Consider the following 21,689-nt stretch of genomic DNA (forward strand, 5'->3'; position numbering starts at 1 on the left):
GTTGGTTTCTTGGTTACGTTATGACTTCAAAAAACCTCGCAGCCATATTGAATTTCGAGGATGATGATATTCTCATGGAAATAAACATGGCTGACGCGTGAGTAAGACGCGTTAACATCTGAGACCAGAATTGCAGTTTGTGTCTATATTTTTAAAAACTAAATCGAAAGTCGACTGAAAGCAGAAAACAAATAGACAGATTACGTTACTGAAAACTCCATGGAAGCCTGTTTTGGTAAGAATTAATATATTAGTGTCAGTTCAATTCAGTCTATCCCTCCATGCATCAACTGATTCTCATACCTGAGTTATATGTTCATGAAATCACCCGGAAATGTGTTCTTTTTTATGCTCTACAAAGACCATAGGTCGTGGTAACAAAATCAAAGCGGTAATAAACATATATATAGTACAAAATACCTTTAACGAACGTCGACTCCTTCGACTTATTATTAATGATTATTGCATAATTAGGCTTGCTTAAAACATTAATACAGTAGACTTGCCGACCTCTCTTGCCTCCCGAGGGGTTTATCTAGCGGGAATTTATCGAGCGCGGCCAACGAGCGACAAAGTCGCGAGAGGTCCGCCGCGCTCCAGTAGAAATATACGCAGAGGGCTTGCGAAAGTATAAGAATATATTCAGAAGTCACGGTGTTTCATAACATGTCATAAGAGAATTCGAAAGCTCTATGGATTAGACGAACATTCGTAGAAGTCAAATGCGAAAATAGAAAATACTCTGCGAAATAGAAAATACGCTAACAGCACCGAACTTTCTAAATACATCTGGGACCTTAAAGATAACAACAAAGACTACAACATAGAATGGACAATCATCACTTCAGCCAGACCATACAGCAACATTTCTAAGAGGTGTGACCTGTGCTTAACAGAAAAGCTACTTATCATCAAAGCAAACAGCGACACTCTTTTAAACAAGCGATCCGAATTGATCTGCAAATGCCGACATGAAAACAAGTTCTATCTGATGAACAATAGAAATCCAGGCCAATACTTCTTTTGTAAATAATCATTACACCTCTTGTATATAAATATCACAGTAATAGGAATATGTTTCATTAAAGTCTGTCTGATGAGTGCGTAAGCACGAAACTCGGAGTTACAGTGAACATGTCTCGTCTTTAATCCAATCTTTACTATATATATATATTTCTTTTCTTCTTTGGCATTCAAGCACTAATTTGGCATTCAAGCACAAATTATATATTCTTGCGGTGTAACCATATGATTCAAACTCCCTCGCGATATATACATAGTAATGAAACAGCCGTTAGGTTGGTTGTTCTAGCAAGGGAAGATAATGAGGAAACATGGCAGCTATGACGCAACATGCACCTCAACATTGATATAGTATTCAGATAAGAGTGCGTAGTGAAGTATCCCTTCTAGCCCCGACGACACTTATTCATCCATGTTATAGATTATCTAGAGGTTTCAGCGCTTTGACAAAAACGTCGTTTTCACAGAATGGCCGTTGGCGCTTGTCAATACCGACAGGCGAGAGAATTTATTATTATTTGCGCATGCGAGGAACAGACGCACCAATGTAAATGTAACGTTGACGTTTTCAAAGGCAGCCCTTTTCCGTCTTTCACCGCTTTAAGAGGTTTCCAAACGAAAATCGCCAATCATTTTTATATTTTTCAAAGGTTTCCAAATTGGAGAAAGTATATGGCTACTTTTTCTATTTCAGTTTTTTAGAAACCACAAGCTATAGCGGTTAATCACTTTCACAAGTTATAATCACTTTTACAAGTTGGGGCTGTTCCTGTTGCTTCCTATAATCCCTCCTAATTTAAAAGCTTAAAATTTCTAATCTGTTTATATACTCCAGCCTTACCACCATATACTACAAATCCTCGTTGATATATCGCAAATATAGATCCCACTAAAGATACTTTTACTTTTATCAAAATGTTATGTCCTCGTTGATTCGTAACTAGCTATGCGGTCAACATTTTCCTCTTATGATCTTATAAGGTTCTAGCACAAAAAGCTGCTCGTAAATAAAGAAGTATATTTTCATTATTTGTTATTGAAGAACGAGACACTCTAAGAGCATAGGCTCAGAGCTGGACAACGTGTTATGAAATGTTTTATCGGTATGACGATCATGGGATGTTTCCCAAAAAAGAATATTTCGTTTGGGAATTTTTTTGTTAAAACAGTGTTGCGTTATGCATTTCACACAATTCCTCAGCTTTACGGAAAAATTGACTTGTTTTCACCATGCAATAAATATGTACGTTCGAGGATTGTCATTACGGTCTCGTAAGTTAAAATGTGAAGTAAACAGTGGGGGAGGTCACCATTCTTGTTTGATTTTCGATCTATTTTGAGAAAACGTCGCAAAATTGTCAAAAACTCACACTTTTTCAAGGGAAGACTGGACCGAGTTTTACAAAAATCACAATTTTTCTACTCAAAGAAGTTTTCGAAAGCGACCATCTCCCGCAAATGTGAAGATGACTAAGATTTCATGAAGAAACTGTTTCGAACTTTAGTTTTGACCTTGTGCTTTCACCACCATAACTAAAACTTCAGTGATTTTACAGTATGCAGCTTTAGGCTTCGAATGATAAAGTCATTTTAAAATTAAATAAATAAATAAATAAAAACGTTGTCGTCGACAGGCTCAAGGATTCCTGGCTTGAACGAATAGAAGTACGGGTAAAAAGTAGATTAATAAATTAAATAACTTATCAATATTATTATTATTATTATTATTATTATTATTATTATTATTATTATTGAATTATTAACTTTATTATTATTATTTTTCTTCCAAATTTGGGTTTAGAAGGAAGTGAAAATGTGCTGTTTTGGTCTTGAGGATAGGATTACTAATGCAACAACAATAAAGAAACAAGACGATATGAAGCTCTGTGTTACAGGCTAGAAAAGTTTTACATTTATTTTCACTTTCTATTTTTTTTTTTTTTGGTGTTTTTCTTTCTTCATTCATTTTTCTCTTTCCATGATTAAGAGTTTACACCTGTCAATTCCTAAGCCTCAAGGTGATTAAGACATCAAATCAGTTAGATTTGATTGCCCTCCATTCCCGAATGAAAAAAAAAATCAATATGGTGAAAACATAGTATTGCCTCGATTTAACCAGTATATAATGTTAATTTGTTAATAATCTAACATAAATTTAACTGTCGTTGCCTGTTGACCACCTCGTAATTCCGTTAAATACTCAGTTCTCCAACGTTTTAAGGAATCTGGTACTCTGCTGGAGTAGCGTGTTACAGATCCTGATCATCTTGTACCCGGGGGGTACTCTCCTATATTCGCTATACGGGTACGTGCCGCAAACAGGGTATGGTTTTCAGCGATTCTACTCTGGAACAGGGTATATAAAATCGCGCTCGCTATGGGACAGGGTATATGAAATCACGCTCTCTCCTCTCTGGAACGGGGTATCCATTTTCGCTATACCGAAACAGGGTATGATTTTAGGCGATCTTGCTCTGGAACAGGGTATGAATTTCAGCGATTTTACTCTGGAACAGGGTCAGGGTTTAGAGGGCTCAGGGGCACATCCCTACCCTAAAAGGTCAAGAGTAATTTACCTCCCCCCCCCCCCCCCCTCCCGGGATCTTGTTATACCTGGAGACTTCATTTTTTATGCTGATAATACGTCTCACAAACATGCTATGGATTTCCTGGAAATGATCATAATATCATTCAATGTCATGCAATATGTTGTTGTTCAATTCCTACTCATCCGTCTAGTTACACTTTTAAATCGATATCGTTACCATATGGCTTTCGATGATATAGTCAAGGTAGTTGCTATCTCTAATTCTTCAATATCTGACTGATAAATATTCAGTTGCGCTGTAAGCTTGCTTTGTTCAGACCACATTTTAGACGAAAGAGAAATACTTCCAGAACTTAAAGGCTGTGAATCGTTCAAGACCTATGTCTTCTCTTCTGTTGCGATTTGTCTTCATTGCCTTCACTGTAATCAATTCAGTATACCTGCGCGCACTGCATGAAATATCGGATTCACCATAGGATTAATACGATATAAATATTAAGCATTTATATTAAATATTAAATATTAATAATATATTAGCACTACATTTAACATCCATAGGAATATGTAGCAAATTCATATTCACTTCAGATTTGATAAGCCTCATAATGCAGAAAATTTCATATTAACTTCAGATTCTATAAGCCTCATAATGCAGAAAGTTTCATATTCACTTCAAATTTGATAAGCCTAATAATGCAGAAAATTTCATATTCACTTCAAATTTGATAAGCCTCATGATATATGTAGCAAATTTCATATTCACTTCAGATTCTATAAGCCTCATGATGCAGAAAAAATATCATATTCCCTAGATTTTGCCTAGACTCCCATGATACCAAATTTCACTTATATACAAATATATAATTCATAGAGTGCAATACAGGTTAAAAGTTTTAATAAAACATATTTTCTTTAACAATCAGTAAAATAGCATATTTAAATATATAAACATGCAATGAACAATAATGACGAGAAGAAGTTACTTATTTTTAAAAACTATAGATTTATGGTGCGAAAATTAACAGTCCAATTATCATAACTCTCATAAAATACCTTCATTGGAACCAGCCGATATTTTGAACTGTAACATATAATTTATATATTATCATAAATTCATGACTGTACACATTTTTGATTATACATTATCATAATTTCTCGATGCTTTAACACAGGTTGTGCAGTGAAACTACTATAGCTAGGACCAGCTAATTAGTGAGAACCAATCAAATTGTAGAATAAAAATGCATTCCAAGCTTGAGAATCAGAAAGCAGCAGAAAACAATAGCCTTTCAACATATCCTTTCATTCCAACAATAAAATGATGATGGCTATCTAGTTGGTTAAACATAACATCAGGGTCAAATTACCATTCTTGTGCAATTTAGGTTCCTGATTTGCTTGACATTGGCTTGGCATTGTTTTTTTGATTCATTCTACAATTTGATTGATTCTCGCACTGGATTTAATAATACAATATTATTCGGTTGAGAGAAGGAGTTGTCAGAGATTTCTCTTATGTAGATCTTACTAAGTACTTCACTTCTTTGTGTAGCTGGCGATACTTGTCCCATAACATGTCACTGTTTTTTGTTATTGCTTTTTTCCTTACAGAGTTTTTTATGCGAATAGCGTGAGTAGTTTCTCCATCAATCCACTGAGGAGTAGAAACTTTACGCGGTTTTCGCGTAGGGATAAAAGTGTTCACCATGGAAAGAAATTTGCTCTGCCAGAATGACCTGATAGAATCGATGTCTTCATTGTAGTTTGTAAGATAGCTGCTAGACAACGGAGACTCTTGTAATTTAGAACGCAACCCATCAAAGTTTATTTACTGAGCCTGAGATGAATAATTGTTTTAGTATACTTTTGTACTTGAATATTAGAGAAAAGAAAAATTTCATGCGCGCGCGTTTAATATAGAATAATCTCATCCAGCTAAACTTAGTTTTACTCAAAAGCTTCGGAATTTCTTTTCTTATACCATGGGTGACCGGCTTTGGAAAGGCCTACCCCGGGTCCTTAAGTCGCCGTAATTTAAAGCAACTTAAGGCGATTTAAGAAAATATGATGGAATTTTGGGTAATTTTTTAGGGCGATTTAGGGCGACTTAAGGCGATTTAAGAAGAAAATATGATGACATTTTGGGTATTTTAAGGGCGATTTAAAGCAACTAAGGTGATTTAAGAGAGCAAAGTTAGTTTCTTGTAAATAATTAAATAAAATGATTTATCTAATTAAAGGTAAACAAAGGACTGTCTTATTTATACCACTTACGGTATCTAACAGGTGCCAGTATAAAAGCAGAAATGCTAATGCAAACTGTGATTGATTAATAGAGAGACCTGCCTCAGTAGCCTTGGTTCCCCTTTGCATTGGCATTTCTGATCTTCTACTGGCACCTGTTAGATGCCATAAATGGTATGAATAAGGGTGTTAACACATCCTAGCATGCTCGCACTAAACCTATGAACATAAATTAGTACAAAATATTGCTAAGTTACGCTATTTTGTTTTTGTTTTGTCTGCGTAGATATTAGTGCTGTTAGCAACAATTAATTCTCTCATGCGTTTAGTGCAAGTACTCAAGCAGCTAACATTTCTCACTATGATAACCAGTGTTTATTATAGCAAAAACAATATAGTGGCTTAACCTGTAGAAGCAGTCATATGATAGTTGTGAAAATGGTCTATCATTTCTGTTTCTAACTCTTAATAGACTCTTTGCCCTGATTCCCAAAACAATAAGCTGTATTTTCTCATGTGAAAAAAAACTCATTATTTTGTCCTCCAGTTCATGCAATTCCTCTTGGGAATCAGTGCAAATGGTCTATACCAACATAACAACACTGGAGTAAGCAGACTTTGAAACCCACAAGTTTAACATCTAACACTACTAGTTTCATTCCATTGTTTTATATTGATTTGTGTTCAGGTCAAATGACATCATTATGACAACAGAGGCAAAATCTGATTTCTTTTATAAAAACTAGCTTATAAATTTATATATATTCAGCCTTAATTGCCTACAAAATATTCTTAAAACAGTACCATATAAGCTTAAGCTTATATACCTAATGCAAATCTAATGTTTTACATACCAAAGATGAAGTTTAAGAAAATATGAGCTTAGACAATAGAAATCTTCAAAAAGGTTTCAGAAACTGTTTTTGCTGTTTCCTTGATGATCCTCACACGAAAACTTGGTTGTTGACACATAAGCTCAATCTTTTTATATCAGCTTAACTTTCCTTCTCAGGAACCTATCCTATTCGATGCTTTACGGAGCTTTACGTCAGACTTTAACCAGCAAAATACTCCCAATCCATATCAGCTTCCATAAGCAAGCTTTTTTCTGAATTCAAACACTTCTTCTGACAATCGTCGAGACTCAAAAGCATTTGTTACTACTTCTTTGGTTGATAAAAAAATTTGGAAGGTGTCTTTGACACAGCGTACGTCTTTCTCGTCCTCTTGCTGACTTTTTCAACATCCACAAGAAATCCGCCATTTTGTTCGTTACCAGTCCTTTCGAGCTTTCAAGTACACTTCCCGTAAACTTTACGGTCTCAAGACGTCCCGAATCCCGCGAGTATGACTATGGCGGAAAGAGTGTTAAGGTGGTGGTGATAGTGGTTTTGACAATGATGATGGCAGTGTGGTGATGACATGATGATTATGATGGTCCTGGTAGCGAAGATGGCGATGATAGGTGTTGCTTGTGTTGTTGTTGTTGTTGTTGGTCGTGCTGGTGGTCAGGTGGTGGTGGTGATGATGATGATAGTGACATATAATTTTCAATACAATATATTTTCAGTGTCTGGCAGCTTGTGCCTCACAACGTTTAAAACTTTCAATTGTGAGTTTTCTGTTGGTGATTTCGTGGACATCACTCCATCCAGAAGCCAAAACACCACTAAGGCGGTTAACGTCAACGCCGATGACGAAGGCGATGATAATGAGGATGACGACATTGACGAGGAAAAAGAAAAGTTGTTCACCTGTCCCCATGAGGGGTGCATAAAGAATTATCATCGACATTCATCTCTTGTAAACCATATGGAATATGGAGTATGTGAGCTGCGGCCAGAAAGACAAGGTCTCATGGACAAGGCCAAAGTGATGTATACAGAGAAAGTGTTGCAAGGTGTTGGTGAACAGCCTGTTTTGAAAAGCTCCGATACTCCACTGTTCAACAATGAAGACATGCTACCCGAAGGATGGGCACTTAGAACCACTAAATCCAACAAGCGATTTAACGAAAAACAGATATCATATCTCAATGAGAAGTTTGACATTGGTAAGGAGACAGGGCATAAGCTTGATCCCGCGACCGTGAGTAAAGACATGCGCTATGCTAAAGATCCAGACGGCAATAGGCGATTTACCCTGAGTGAATTCCTGACCTTCCAGCAGATACAGTCATACTTCTCTCGCAGGGCTTCAAAGCAAAAGAAGGGGCAAGTGAACCAACCTCAAGATAGAGTTGCAGCGGAAGACCAGGTGGCTTACTCTAATGCACGATCTACCATCTTAAATGAGTGCCAACTGATACACCCAATAGTGTATGACTCGTACAACCTCTGCACCTTGAGTTCTAAAAATAACTTGAAGAAATTCAGCGTCTCCCTCCTCCGTGATATCTGTGAGCATTTTCACCTAGATGTTTCGGCAATAACTGCCCATCTGAAAGCTCCTTATATAGCTCTGATTAACGATATGGTTACATCGTGCAGCTGTTCAAATTAATGGGCTGCATAGTATCTTTCTTCTAAATCATATTCCAAATTAACTTATTTGGTCAAATGAGAAAAACTGTCTTAAAATGTTGGTTGCTGATTTTGCATATTGATGTAACATGCAATAACAAGTGGGGTTCCTGTGTGTCACGTAAGCGCCAATCTTGTTGACATACAGAATCATTAATCCGGATCATCTTGACCTGGACGATTTGTCTAAAGAAATAATCTCCTCTGATGACCTTTGTTCTACTCTTGTAAACCTCGGCATGTGATATTCAGATCATTTAGAGAGTTTCTGGTCGTGGACGATGAAACGAAGGTGGAAGAGTATTTCACTCGTGTGTTATTTGTGATGGCTTCGAGTCACGATGTAAAATCCCTGGTAAATACGAGAAAAGCTACTGATAACTGGATAGATGTAAGTGAATGTGTTTCTTTTTGTCTCTGTCATAAATAATAACTTGATGTGAAGCACTTTCACGGGCAAAAATATCTTTTTCTTACTTTATTTGTGTATTGACTGACCACGTGACAGTAATTTCATGTAATGTATTCGCCGTTTTGGTGCACATTTGTTTCGCGCTCCAAAAAACAAAGTATTGAGTGGCCCCAAAATATTATTACATGTATTTAAAGAGGAGACATTGGACTACAGCTGGATAACAATTTGGTCACCGTAGGCCACATATCAGTGGCGATATTTGCCATAAAACTTGGGCCTTTTTATGTTAATGAAAAATCGCTCCAAAAAGCAAAATATTGAAAAATCTGTAAAATATTAAGTATTCTACGGAAATTAAATATCAACCCCTTGAAATGTGCACCAGTATCTCAAGTTATTGAGTAGTTTATAATTATTTAGTTCCATTAAGTTTTATAGCTTCAGGCGAAATTTCAAACTACTATGGTCAAACCACGGTAAACTCTCCCTCCGAGCCATGAAATCAAATTTGTCGCCGTTTGCAAAAAATATAAATCCAATAAAACTTAGACCTTTTTTTCTTGAAATAGTTCCCTAAGACCTATATTTTGACAGAGTTTGAGGGATTTTGATTTTTATCATTTTACACACCTAAGGCGGCAGTTACAGACGGCCGCTCTTAAAAGAGGTTTCAAAGGACCTTTTGATTTCTTGTCTCGTACGAAACCGTAGGGAGAATCTTCCTATCGGCAATGCAGCTAGTGATCCACTCCATCGAAACTGATACGGTTTGATCTGGAAGTCCGGGCAATTTCATGCTCTTCAAGCCCTCTTTAAAGGTCACGTCACCCCATTTGTCGGCTGCGACTACTAAGGGATTTTAATTCCTATGGCTGCATGGCGTTAGCATGTGAGTAGATAATGTTCTAGAATGTTCTCGATCTGCCTGTAAAGTACGTCTTATTTATCAAACATAGTAAAAGCTTTCATTAATAAAGTCAAATGTGTCTAGGTATACAAGTGTATGTGTATTTCTAGGCCTTAAGAGCAGTATTCAGTAAATACCAAGAAAATATAAAATACCTTGGCAGGGCAACCTCACCAAATCTCATAATATTCCATGCACAAATAGGCATTGAGGTACTATTCCAACAAATGCTAATAGATTTTCGAATCTCAACATTCCTGATTTTTTTAGGGCCATCAACTCTTGAGGTGGTTCATGACCCAAATTTCAAAATCAATTTAATGGATAAAACCAGGTCACCAAAACAACATTTTTAGTTTGATATTCAGACTTTTTCGGGTTTTCCATTGAAATACATCTTCGCTTGAACACAAAACAGCATTTTAGCAGAAATTAATAGCATTTTCTAATTTTGGGCTTCCTGTGTTAGGAGCCATGTTTTGCTCGGTTATTAAAAAGCTGAAATTGTTCAAATTCAAAGCGCTCTAGCTCCCTGGCCATACATCCAAATGAAATGATTTTAAGTTTGTAAACAAAGTAAGTACTCGATTTCCAAAATCCAGAAGGACAGCTCTGGCAAGGCAAATTTTGCCTAAAAATCCCATGTTGAATACACCATGATTGCGTGAAAATACAAAAACATACCCGCATTCGATATCAAAAGTATTTCTTAGTTAACAAAATATCAAAGCAAAACCAGTTGAAAAATGACAACAAATATCTATATTTTCAATTTGTGTATTGTTTATGTACATAAATGTCACAAATTTTGCAATTTGAGCCCATTTATAAGCACAATTTTGCAACTTTCTAGAATTTAGATCCAACAATTTCTTCTCACCTTCAGTCTCGCTTTTGTGTACAGCTAGAATATTTTTCAGCATTAAATAGTACTCAGTTGTCCATCTTCAGATTAGTTCTGGGAAATTATCGATCAAGAAATATTTAACTGGGCAGTAAACAGAGACAGTCGAACGATAATTTCACAGCTGATTGTTGAACGATTGGGCACTAAGCGATGGGAAAGCTTATACCATTATCGTCACGGCATTCCAACTGATTATTAGCGAATATTCTGAATTCAAGGCTCTTTCTCCATTTTTTTTGAGGAAATCTGTGGCTGATAGACCGCTAAATGTACATTAAATAGCAATGAAAAGACAATTTCTGCAGACCGTGGCTGTTTACAATATCGTTATGCATGAATTCATGATGTATACCGCTGACCACACTTCTCGACTTTTTGTAATATTTAATCATTAAAAGGGCTGAAAGAAACAAACATAACTGAATAATGATAATGATATTGATAATGATAATAATAATGATGATAACAACGACCATAATAATATGAATATTGATAATGATGATAACAATAATAATAATTATCATAATAATAATAATAATAATGATAATGATGAAACAAATTATAATGATGATGGAAGATGATAATATCATTAATTATGAGAATTATATTAATAGATATGATAATGCTGATGTGATAAAAATTAAAAAAAACTAACGACAACTGCATTATACGCAATATTGTATCGTTGTTTAGATTTGACGGCAGGAACAGGTCGCCACAAGTTTTTTGAGTAGTGCAATATAAAGACCCTTTCTTTTTCCCGAGCCTACTTCGGTCAAATTGATATCAAGCTTTTCACATAGGTTTTTGAGCAGTGGGATTGAAAGTTTGTTCAATCTGTCTTTTTTACCAGGTCACACACGTTATAGTTATCAATTATAATTGGATGAGATATCTGGATATTTCTATCCACCAGTTGACGCATGTCTTGTAACATCATCTCCTCGGCTACAGCTGAAGCTTGTTTTCTTTCACTTTCATCACTAACATTGCCCCGCTTTCTTTTTGATGAGCTTCTAGAGAAATATCCTTTAATCTGATCTTCAGAAAGAAATTCGTCGACACTAAAAATGCGCTTCCCTTCATTGTCTCTTGCTGTCCTCATTTCCAGAGATACTTGCAAAGGATTATACTTCTTCCCGGTTTTCGCTCCTGATTCAAACTTTTCATCGAGGTGTTCCTTTTGTTTTGCTGTAAACCTCGACTTCTTTCTCGTTAGACGAAGAGCCCAGCCCCGAAGAAGTGGGTCAGTAGATGGAACGCTCTCATGGACCCCTGATTTTACATTACCTTGCGAATTCACATTATGGTCGACTAGTAACTTTTCAGCATACATGACTTTTGCTTTGTTTAGAAGAGACTCCCTTTCAGTCTTGTATTCACACTTCCCATGTTCTATGTGCCAGGCCAGTTTTCCATAACTTTGGTACACTTTCACACAGCCTTCGTTTGGGCAAGTAAAAATGTGAACCGAATCACTTGAATCTTCACTTGCTGCAGTCTCTGAGCCTTCGTCTTCATCACATGCTTTGACTACTTTCTTTGGTTCTTTTATCACCTGGACTTCTTTAAACCCATCTCCAGAGAATGTATTAGATAGCCATTCAGTACGAGTTGTTCCTCCAGAACCTACAAAAAGAAGATGAGTATCACGAGATGCTCAGCTTGATCGGTTAAGAAGAATACTGCCCAGTTTTATCAGACTTTTTTTGGAATATCTACAGAAAAAGACAGAATACTGATAAATATTATCTCAATTTTCATTTACCTTCAAACTTTGACCAAGGTGAAAATTGTCCCTCGCCTATTGAATATGCTTGCCAAGCTTTAACACCCTTTTCATCAAACTGGAAATTGTTCAGGCTACTTATTCCTTCCCACTTTTGTTCAGGCGTATCATTTTCACTATTGACGATGTCTTCTTGTACAAGTGTTACTCTTGCGCCAGGAATCCCGTTATGTGACTCCATTGCTTCTTTAAAATCCTTTGCAGTAACAATGTCATGGCCTTCATTCATATAGATTCTAACATGGTTTTTCACTGTGGCGGCAAAGCGGTCACAAGGACCCTTACCGCCTTGTGGATCGCAGAAGTCATAACGCTCAATTTGAATGCCAGTACGCTTGCTGATTTCTTGACAAGACACAATAGTGTTTATCGAATGATAACAAGCAGCGTTATCAGAACGATAGTACGCTTTCGTAATGCCTGGGTTTTCTGCTTTGAGTTGAGCCATTACATTCTCCATCATCGAAACTACATCGCTACTTTCCTGTTTGCACTTCTCGATAATGTGAATAAAACACTGGGTATGAAGAATACCTGCTCTCTTTGTTGTTACATGGCTAAGATACCAAGAAATCCCTCGCTTGGCAAACCAGTTTCCTTGTGACTCGCGAAAATGCTGGGGGAGGAATTTCATCGCAAAGTCATCAACTATGAGTACGGTGTGTTCATCGAGTAGTTCCATAACATCATGTTTAGCCTTGTCCTGATTTATTGTCCTTAATTGATGTCTCTTATATGCTTCAATGTTGTTGCAGGCTTCACGAACTATATACGTGGCGTTGTCTTTCTCGTCATCATTTGAAAACCGAGTGTGCTCAACTTCAGATTTGATTTCATCGAGAGTGACTTTGAGGTCTTCACAGCGGTCCTGAGTTTGGTTGTGTAAATGATCATCACAAGTTGCTTGAAAAACTTTCTTGCTGCTGTTACTGAGAGAATACTTTATACAATGGTCTGGAATGGTTGAATTCTCAGATACGTGCACCTATCAAAAAAATATTATTACCATAAAATACCGTGTTGTATATTGTGTATGCGTTATCCACTTCCATGTCCTGGGTGGTTCAGGAGTGCTTACCTTGTAGTCACTCTTCAAGTACTGTTTTCCTGATAAAAGTCTGCCTTTGATGTCTTCAGCTTTGATGGAATCCATTCCACATTCTTCTAGAGTATTTACAATAAGCGCGAGGTCATCAAATGCCTTACCAGCATCAGCTGAGAAGTAGTCCAGACCCTGAAGACTCTTTCTGGTTGACGCGCTGCAAACTGATAGTACACGCCTTAGAGTGCTTCTACTCAGTGGTGTCTTTTCTGTCTCCTTGGCATAACTAAGGTACTGGTCAATTATCCGCTCAATTATTGATACTCTGATAACGTTTGGAATACGAATGACTTCTCCAGATTCAAGTTTCAGGTTTTTCTCGCCAAATGGTAAATCTTGCACTACAAAGGAGCTTGTTATGAAATTAATGAAGTCTTCTAATTGGCACGGGTCAACTCTCTGTCTGTTCTGAGTACTGAAGGGAATTGGAGTACCACGACCATATAACGTTTTATGTTTCCTTGCTTCTGTAACTCGGTACTGTGTCAGACCTGGAATGAATTTGACCAACATTTTGTAGGGAGCAAGGTCTGCCATAACAGATAAGATCTGCCTTCTAGTAGCCCATGTAGTTGCATTCTCATATGCTTCACTCAATGACTGGAGGTACTTTGACTCCTCGGGAGAGATTTGGTGCTCCTCAGGAATTATGCCAAGTGCACTGTCTATAGAAGTATTCTCTTTGAGAGACTTCCAAAGCCCCCCTGGATTGGTTGGATAAATCAGTTTAATAACCACGGAGATGATGTCACATGCTTTGCTAATGTACAATCTTTTAGTTCGTTCTGAATGCTCACTCATTTTATCGACTTTTGGTAAAGGATCAATACCACAACATGTAAGAAAATTGTTCAATAATTCTCTTCTGTATTCCAAGACATGTTCGCGCGTGCCATCTGCAATTAAACTTTCCCTCTGCCTCATTTGAGCTGTTAGGTTGATTTTCAAATCCGTGTCGTAGTCTGGTTCTTCAACGCTCTAATGAAAGCATACAAAATGGTTAACTTATGAACTTTTAAAATCATAATCTTATAAAGTCACTTTGTGCATGCCTGCTGATCACTATATATCTTTGTTCTTGTAGAGCGAAGACGCTGTTGTCCTTTCAAAGACATTTCAATGCTCCCTTCTTGGGTTTCGCAGAGCTTCACCAATGTTTCTTCAGGACGGTCGATATTTATGATGGATATACTATTGAGCTTCTCACGGCAATGTCTGCAAATTGCTATCAAAAAAGGGAAACAAACACACCCGTTAGGTTGCGCATAAAAGTATTAATAAATGATATTCTCCTTACGCAATCCAACTGGTATACAGACTCCGGTCAGAATTTTGATTTTCACTGCATACTGATGTGAGCAGCCTATATCGCCTTTCCTGCTTTTGGCTGGATGCGTTGAAATGGCATTGGGCACACAGCAGTTAATTTTTCCAGTTTTCCACCGCATCCCATATTCGTCACGATGAAAAGAGCAAATGCTGAAGGAATGAAACTTTTCAACATTTTCGAGTATACCTAGAAATATAATAGCATAAATTAAAAAATACCATATCGTATTGTTTGGTAAAACCTTTGACATTAAGACATGCTAACATTGGACTTTGTTAAATGATGTGCTACCACTGAACAATTGTAAAATTAGAAGAATTCTTTTAAAAAATATATGAAAAACAGGTTAAAAAAGCCTAGACGAAAGGCGTAGAGTGTCATATCGCATGTCTCCAAATTAGTTTGGAGTCTCCAATTCATGGGTTTCCTGTGTTGCAAAAACTAATATTTGGAAAGAAAACAAACCACACAAATCATCCCCTAAAGATTAAAAGATTGAAGAGAAATTAGGCAATGTTAAAATAAAAGATTAAGCTCTCAGTTCACGAAATACAATAGATATGCACTAAACGACATTATTTCAACATAATGGATTGTGTTACCTGCTCGAGCCAGGATCAGCTGCCATTCAGTCAGTTTCTCGTTTAAATTAACCTCGTGGTACTTCAAATAACCTGATATATCACGATCGCATTCTTTTAACTTAATAAAACTTTCTTCCTCTTTACATGCATCGAAATTATTTAAAAGATTTGAAAAATCACACTTATTACTCATAGTTTAAAGAAGGTAAACACAGCTGATTCCACCTGATTCCCGCGCTTTAGTTTGCCGTCAGCGGTATGCATCATGAATTCATGCATAACGATATTGTAAACAGCCACGGTCTGCAGAAATTGTCTTTTCATTGCTATTTACTGTACATTTAGCGGTCTATCAGCCACAGATTTCCTCAAAAAAAAATGGAGAAAGAGCCTTGAATTCAGAATATTCGCTAATAATCAGTTGGAATGCCGTGACGATAATGGTATAAGCTTTCCTTATAGCTGACATTTATGTACATAAACAATACACAAATTGAAAATATAGATATTTGTTGTCATTTTTCAACTGGTTTTGCTTTGATATTTTGTTAACTAAGAAATACTTTTGATATCGAATGCGGATATGTTTTTGTATTTTCACGCAATCATGGTGTATTCAACATGGGATTTTTAGGCAAAATTTGCCTTGCCAGAGCTGTCCTTCTGGATTTTGGAAATCGAGTACTTACTTTGTTTGCAAACTTAAAATCATTTCATTTGGATGTATGGCCAGGGAGCTAGAGCGCTTTGAATTTGAACAATTTCAGCTTTTTAATAACCGAGCAAAACATGGCTCCTAACACAGGAAGCCCAAAATTAGAAAATGCTATTAATTTCTGCTAAAATGCTGTTTTGTGTTCAAGCGAAGATGTATTTCAATGGAAAACCCGAAAAAGTCTGAATATCAAACTAAAAATGTTGTTTTGGTGACCTGGTTTTATCCATTAAATTGATTTTGAAATTTGGGTCATGAACCACCTCAAGAGTTGATGGCCCTAAAAAAATCAGGAATGTTGAGATTCAAAAATCTATTAGCATTTTTTGGAATAGTACCTCAATGCCTATTTGTGCATGGAATATTATGAGATTTGGTGAGGTTGCCCTGCCAAGGTATTCTCTATGCTTACAGAATACTGCTCTTAAAGTTCCAGCATTATTCATATACATATGCTTACTTAGCTAAATTTTCTGAGCCAAATTTAAAGATGAATTGCAAAAAATATAAGCTTAAATCAAATGCACGTAAAGAGGAATCAGTGCTTTATATAGTTTGTATAATTTTGGAGTAGTGATGACGTGGTCTGCGATAAAAACTTTCTAAGAACCTCAGTAATCTCAGTCAAAAAAGTATTGGTTGGAAAATCAAATATTCTTATTTACCAAAAACCACATATTTTAGCAAGATTGACTTCAAAATACATTAAGACTTATAGAATTTTAAAACATTATCCATTTTAAAATTATCTAACATCAAATGACCCAACAGAGAGAAATAAAACTTAGTATAGCAGCTTATATCAGTGAGGTATTCTGGCTGCTCATATATAGCATATGTCTTAATATTATTTACATATTATATCTGATTATTTTCATATTATGAGAACATATCAGTTTGTTATTATATATATGATGATAGAGTACAAACACTAAAAGTGTGCAACACTCGATGATGATTATGATGATGATGAGGATTTAGCTTTATTACCATAATTTTTCAAAGTTATTTACAATATAATATTGAAACAGGTATTGGTAATAGCTACTCAGTAGTAAATAGTGCTAATTAACCAATAGAAAACAATAGGATTAGCATAATTTAGTATAGTGGTATTTATGTTACACACTTATAGAGTTTGTACTCTAAGTGACATGTCTTAAATATTTACATAATATTATATGTCGAGTTTATGCCAGTTTTTTATTATTCATATGACTATGAGTGCTCTGCTATAATAGCTAGGACATTTGCATTGTGGTGTCATGAACCTCTGCTACCAGAATTCCTTTGTTTTGTTCATTTCATCAATTTTCTTATTTTTCTCATGAGGGAATTTGCAAAGCATTCTGGTAATGGTGGTCAAATAATGCATGAATGCATGAATGATAGAAGTAATGAAAACAAAAATGTAAAAAATAAGTCTGAAAAGATCAAACTTAAGGCATTTTAAGGCGACTTTAGGCGATTTAAGGCGATTTAAGGCGATTTAAGGCGATTTAAGGCGACTTAAGGCGACTTAATGACCCGGGGTAGGCCTTTTGGAAAGACAGACTGAAGCTGCTTTTGATAAGACTGGAGTCTAGTTGGCTTGCGATTCCTAAACTAGACAAATAGATTTCTTGAAAACGATTGTTTTTACAAGCGGGTTAAATTATATCTTTCATTCATCGGCGATTTTTAATCAAGTTTGTATATCGTCAAGTATACAACCTGTCGTAACACATTTCAAGGATTATCATTGACAATTAAAATAATAGCATTTAAAATTTGATTGGATTTAAGCTCTGTATTGTTCAATTTGGCTTGAGTCTTGCGGCTAACTTTGTATATGAAGCGTTTTGGAGTATTTTACGACATTTGTCCTCGGGGATTATTTCTGTGTCGTGATAAAAGTTGTCGTTACTCTTAATCACACAATGATTCAGCATTTTCCCCTAATTATGTTATCTCTGCTTGAAACCACACAGTGTTCCAGAAATGAAAATATTTCGATTTCTGAAATACGAAAACAAACTGGTCATAATATATATGTATAATTGTTCTTCCAGCCGATCAAAGTTCACAGTGGTAAGCCAGCTCAGGAACTATTGATTTGAAGACCAAGATTTGGTATGTACATGACATTATGTCAAAAAAGTAGAATATTTATCCAAGAACAATCTATGTAACTGAATCAAAATGGCGCCTAAATTCGAAATGTGCATCAGCCAATCAAAGCAAGGCAGGATATCGCGCGCAAAGTACCTTGGACAGTGGACAAACGTACCCGGACCATGATCCTTTACAAGCGCTTCACATTGGCTAAGCGAGAATGATAAAAATAGTGGAATTTACATTTTCTCTTTCCGACTGTAAAAATTGGTTATGAAACTCTGAAAACTTGTAATCGGTATTTGGAAAGCCTCGAAAACAAATATATCCATTTGCATCAATTTTGCTTTACATTTGCAATTATGTCAATAATCATATTCGCGCACGTTTTTTCTAAAAGCGCAAATTTGAAGTTTATGTGAAACTGTGAAAAACATCATGTTTGCAAAGACTCAAAAGAATGAGGAAAATATGATGTGAATATATGTATTTGCATCAATTTTGCCAGACATTTGCAAAATATATCAAATATCATATTCGCGCCAGATTTTAAAAATGCATGAATTTACAGCAAAATTATGTGAAACTGTGAAAAACATGATATTTGCAAGGACTCGAGAACATGATAAAAATTGTATTAGACTCCTTTAAATAAAGCCTTTTTATCTTCAACTTTTATCTTCATTTTTCCACCTAGCACTAAAAAACTATATGTGCCGAATTTGGAAGAAAAAATTCTATAACAATTGAACGATCGCATATCCTTAATCCTCTAATTTTTGTATTATCCCAGACACCGAAATATGAATTTTCGACTTAATGTCGACGATACGATACCCAATTTAAAATATCATACAAATCCCTTGCGCGCTGATTGGCTGAAAACTGTAATCAATAAGAGAACAGACACATATGATGACAAACCGTTTTTCTATTAAGCCGTTTCCTTGTTTTAAGATGTTTTGCAATTGTGATTCCACTTTTACTCATTTCACTCTATTGTCTTCTAATTATTTATCGAACAAGAAAGCCACGAATTGGATTAGCTATTAATATTGCGTGACAAATGTCACTCTTATTTTAATTTATCAAATCTAAGTTTTTAGATGCTTTGCACTTGTCATTCCACTTTTACTCATTTTACTCAATTGTCTTCTAATTATTTATCGAACAAGAAAGCCACACATTGGATTAGTTATTAATATTGCGTGACACTGTCACTCTTATTTTGATTTATCAAATCTAAGTGGTCGATCTCGTTCCTAAAACGTAAGCAGATACAAAGAGCCCAATTTAGATAAACGTATGTATATTTAAAAAACTCAAAAACAGTTTATAAACCTTTTGTCCCATTGGGGCGACCATACAACGTCAAGTGCATGCATTTACCAGATTAAGTCATAATGAAGTGACTTTGACTTGACTGACTGACTGTGACTGTAGTTCCATATAAAGGCTAGGCAAATAATAAAAACTAAAAGCAGGTACTATAAGTGTTAACCCTTTCCATAGAAACCAAGCTTAAAACTGAACTCATTTATTATCAACTTGGTTCGGATCCATCCTAAAAACGTTTTTACAACGTTGTTCTTCTCATTCGCGCCCAGTCCACACCCGCTCTCGCTTTCCAGTCTCTCACATAAGCTGGTACTGTCTCTGGTACAGCCGACAAGAATGAAGAAAGGCGATTTTCTTTTGCTTCCATCTAAATATTGTTCGCTACTTTCTGTAAGTAGATATCAAATTTAAATTTGCGCAGTTATTGAAATTACATATTTTATCCAACTAGTTTGAAATGCGCCTAAATTGAAATAGCCTTTTCACGCATATGTTTTGAAAAAAGAGATACAAATAATTTTGGATGTAAGCTTTAAAACAAGGAGTCTTTAGTACCGATTGCTTCAATCAATCAATATTTATTTAAAACCATCGGAATATTGTAAAATATTTTGCATGGTTACAAAGAAATATACATTAAAAAAGGATTGGATTGGGATTTGAAAATAGCTCAGGATCACTGCCATTCAAACTATCTTTGAATCCATGTCCTTCTTTAATCTTTTGTTTTGTTATTATAACATATTGACATACCTCCTAAATGATAATTTAAATGTCAGGATCGGAGATTATGAAATATATAGTACTCTTTCATAAATGTAGTGAGCGCTATCTAGCAGAAAAGGGATTTTGGGGCTAGCTTTTGACATACAAATATCAACCATGGAATACAATATATCCAAGGAAGAAATTAATCTAGACTAAATCTGACTTTCTCTGCAATAATGGTACCTGATAAAGTTATTGGACTACCTGCTCATAGCGGAGCATCATACTTAAGAAAAAATGTTAAACCATCGAGTTGATTTTTCATGGCTTGGCTGACGTCACTTCCGTCCGTATGTCCGTCCGTCCGTCCGTGTACACAAGAATCCCGATTGGCTGGTTAGATTATCTTTTTTTTTTGGCGGGAATGTCGATGCGTTGCAACATCCGGGTACACATAAAGGTAAATCCGGCTATTAAACTTTTGTAAAAAACGTTTTTACACCTGTTATTACGTAGAGAAATACCGAAAGATAAGAACACAATTTTTTATTCAAGCTTATATTTATATTTATATTTATATTTACTCTATTTACGATGGAACCCCTTTCCGAAATCGATATGTCGAAAGAAAGCTCAGAGGAGAATGAAGCCAAAAGAAAGGCCAGAAGTAAAAGAGTTTTTTCGGAAGAGGAAAAACTCTGGAGGCGTGAAAAAGAAAGGCAAAGACGAAGGAATCTCACCAAAGAAAAGCGGCAAGCAGAGAGAGAGAGAAAACGCAAATCCAGGCGGGACTTCGATTATGAACAAGGAGAACAAAATTTCGATTTCAATGAAAGACATCCAAGCTAAATTTCACTAAACCTGATATTTTGTTGGATTATCTGTAGTTATCTTTCGTTTTTTAAAGTAAAGTTAAACAGGAATTCAAAGCTTAAAAATGTCGGCCATGGAAAACTTTGTCGAAGAATCTTCAAAGAACAAAAATAGCCCGTGGGGTGGCTGGTGAGTTGTGTTCAAAATTCCTAAGTGGGATGGTATAATCGCGTATAAAAAACAATGGTAGTGCATTTTGATTCGATTTCAATGCATGGTTTTTATTATGGGATACGTTATCTTCATCTCGAATAAAAATAATTGAAGATTTTTTTCCCGATCTAATTTTTACCTTTCAGGTTTATTCAAATTGGGCTTCCTGGCTCCCTACTTTCGTATCGGGTGCTCCGCTTTTAGGCAGTGCCTAAATATATATATTAGGTTCAAATTTCAAGACTTTAAAACTCAATGTACGGCATAAGCTAACAATAAAAAAACAAAACGGCCTTCTTTTAAATTTCTCTGAAGGCTACGGTATTTTCACCATGATGGTCTGGTTTTCTTGGTTTTACAGAAAAGCCACGGCTGACTTTAAACTATGGATGCCCGTACACAAGCTATTTTCTTTTATCATTCATATCATTTTTTCC

At 35.8% G+C, this 21,689-nt stretch overlaps 2 protein-coding genes across 5 annotated transcripts in view; one reads left to right on the forward strand and one right to left on the reverse strand.

The window, feature by feature from the left end:
• LOC116309102 (lachesin-like) overlaps positions 1-21,689 on the forward strand; it is a 48,319-nt gene continuing 26,630 nt past the window's right edge. Inside the window, exons 1-3 of one of the 4 annotated variants that reach the window (XM_089033260.1) lie at positions 1-235; positions 2,825-3,328; positions 18,138-18,198. The gene's annotated coding sequence lies outside the window, so the exon portion shown is untranslated. Of the gene's footprint in view, positions 236-2,824; positions 3,329-8,380; positions 8,729-18,137; positions 18,199-21,689 lie in introns of those variants that run through there. The other 3 variants (XM_089033261.1, XM_089033263.1, XM_089033262.1) reach the window with 3 other exon arrangements.
• On the reverse strand, positions 11,287-14,431 carry LOC148910134 (uncharacterized). The gene is made up of 3 exons (XM_089032178.1): positions 13,434-14,431; positions 12,335-13,340; positions 11,287-12,195 (listed from the first exon to the last, which is right to left on the reverse strand). The coding sequence occupies exons 1-3, from the start codon at positions 14,379-14,381 to the stop codon at positions 11,399-11,401; spliced, it is 2,751 nt and encodes a 916-aa protein (XP_088888304.1). The 5' UTR covers positions 14,382-14,431; the 3' UTR covers positions 11,287-11,398.

The sequence above is a fragment of the Actinia tenebrosa genome, unplaced genomic scaffold (assembly GCF_029948245.1).
Source record: "Actinia tenebrosa isolate PJP-AT-01 unplaced genomic scaffold, QUT_ActTen_1.0 PGA_scaffold1__47_contigs__length_23844297, whole genome shotgun sequence".
Lineage (NCBI taxonomy): Eukaryota > Metazoa > Cnidaria > Anthozoa > Actiniaria > Actiniidae > Actinia > Actinia tenebrosa.

What these genes read in the sequence shown, in the direction of transcription:
- LOC148910134 (XM_089032178.1), bottom strand. Translation starts at nt 14,381, where the DNA reads ATGAGGCAGAGGGAAAGTTTAATTGCAGATGGCACGCGCGAACATGTC. An exon ending in ACTTGAAGAGTGACTACAAG is followed by an intron (nt 13,341 to 13,433) that starts GTAAGCACTCCT and finishes TTTTTTTGATAG; the next exon opens with GTGCACGTATCTGAGAATTC. An exon ending in ACCTTGGTCAAAGTTTGAAG is followed by an intron (nt 12,196 to 12,334) that starts GTAAATGAAAAT and finishes TTCTTTTTGTAG; the next exon opens with GTTCTGGAGGAACAACTCGT.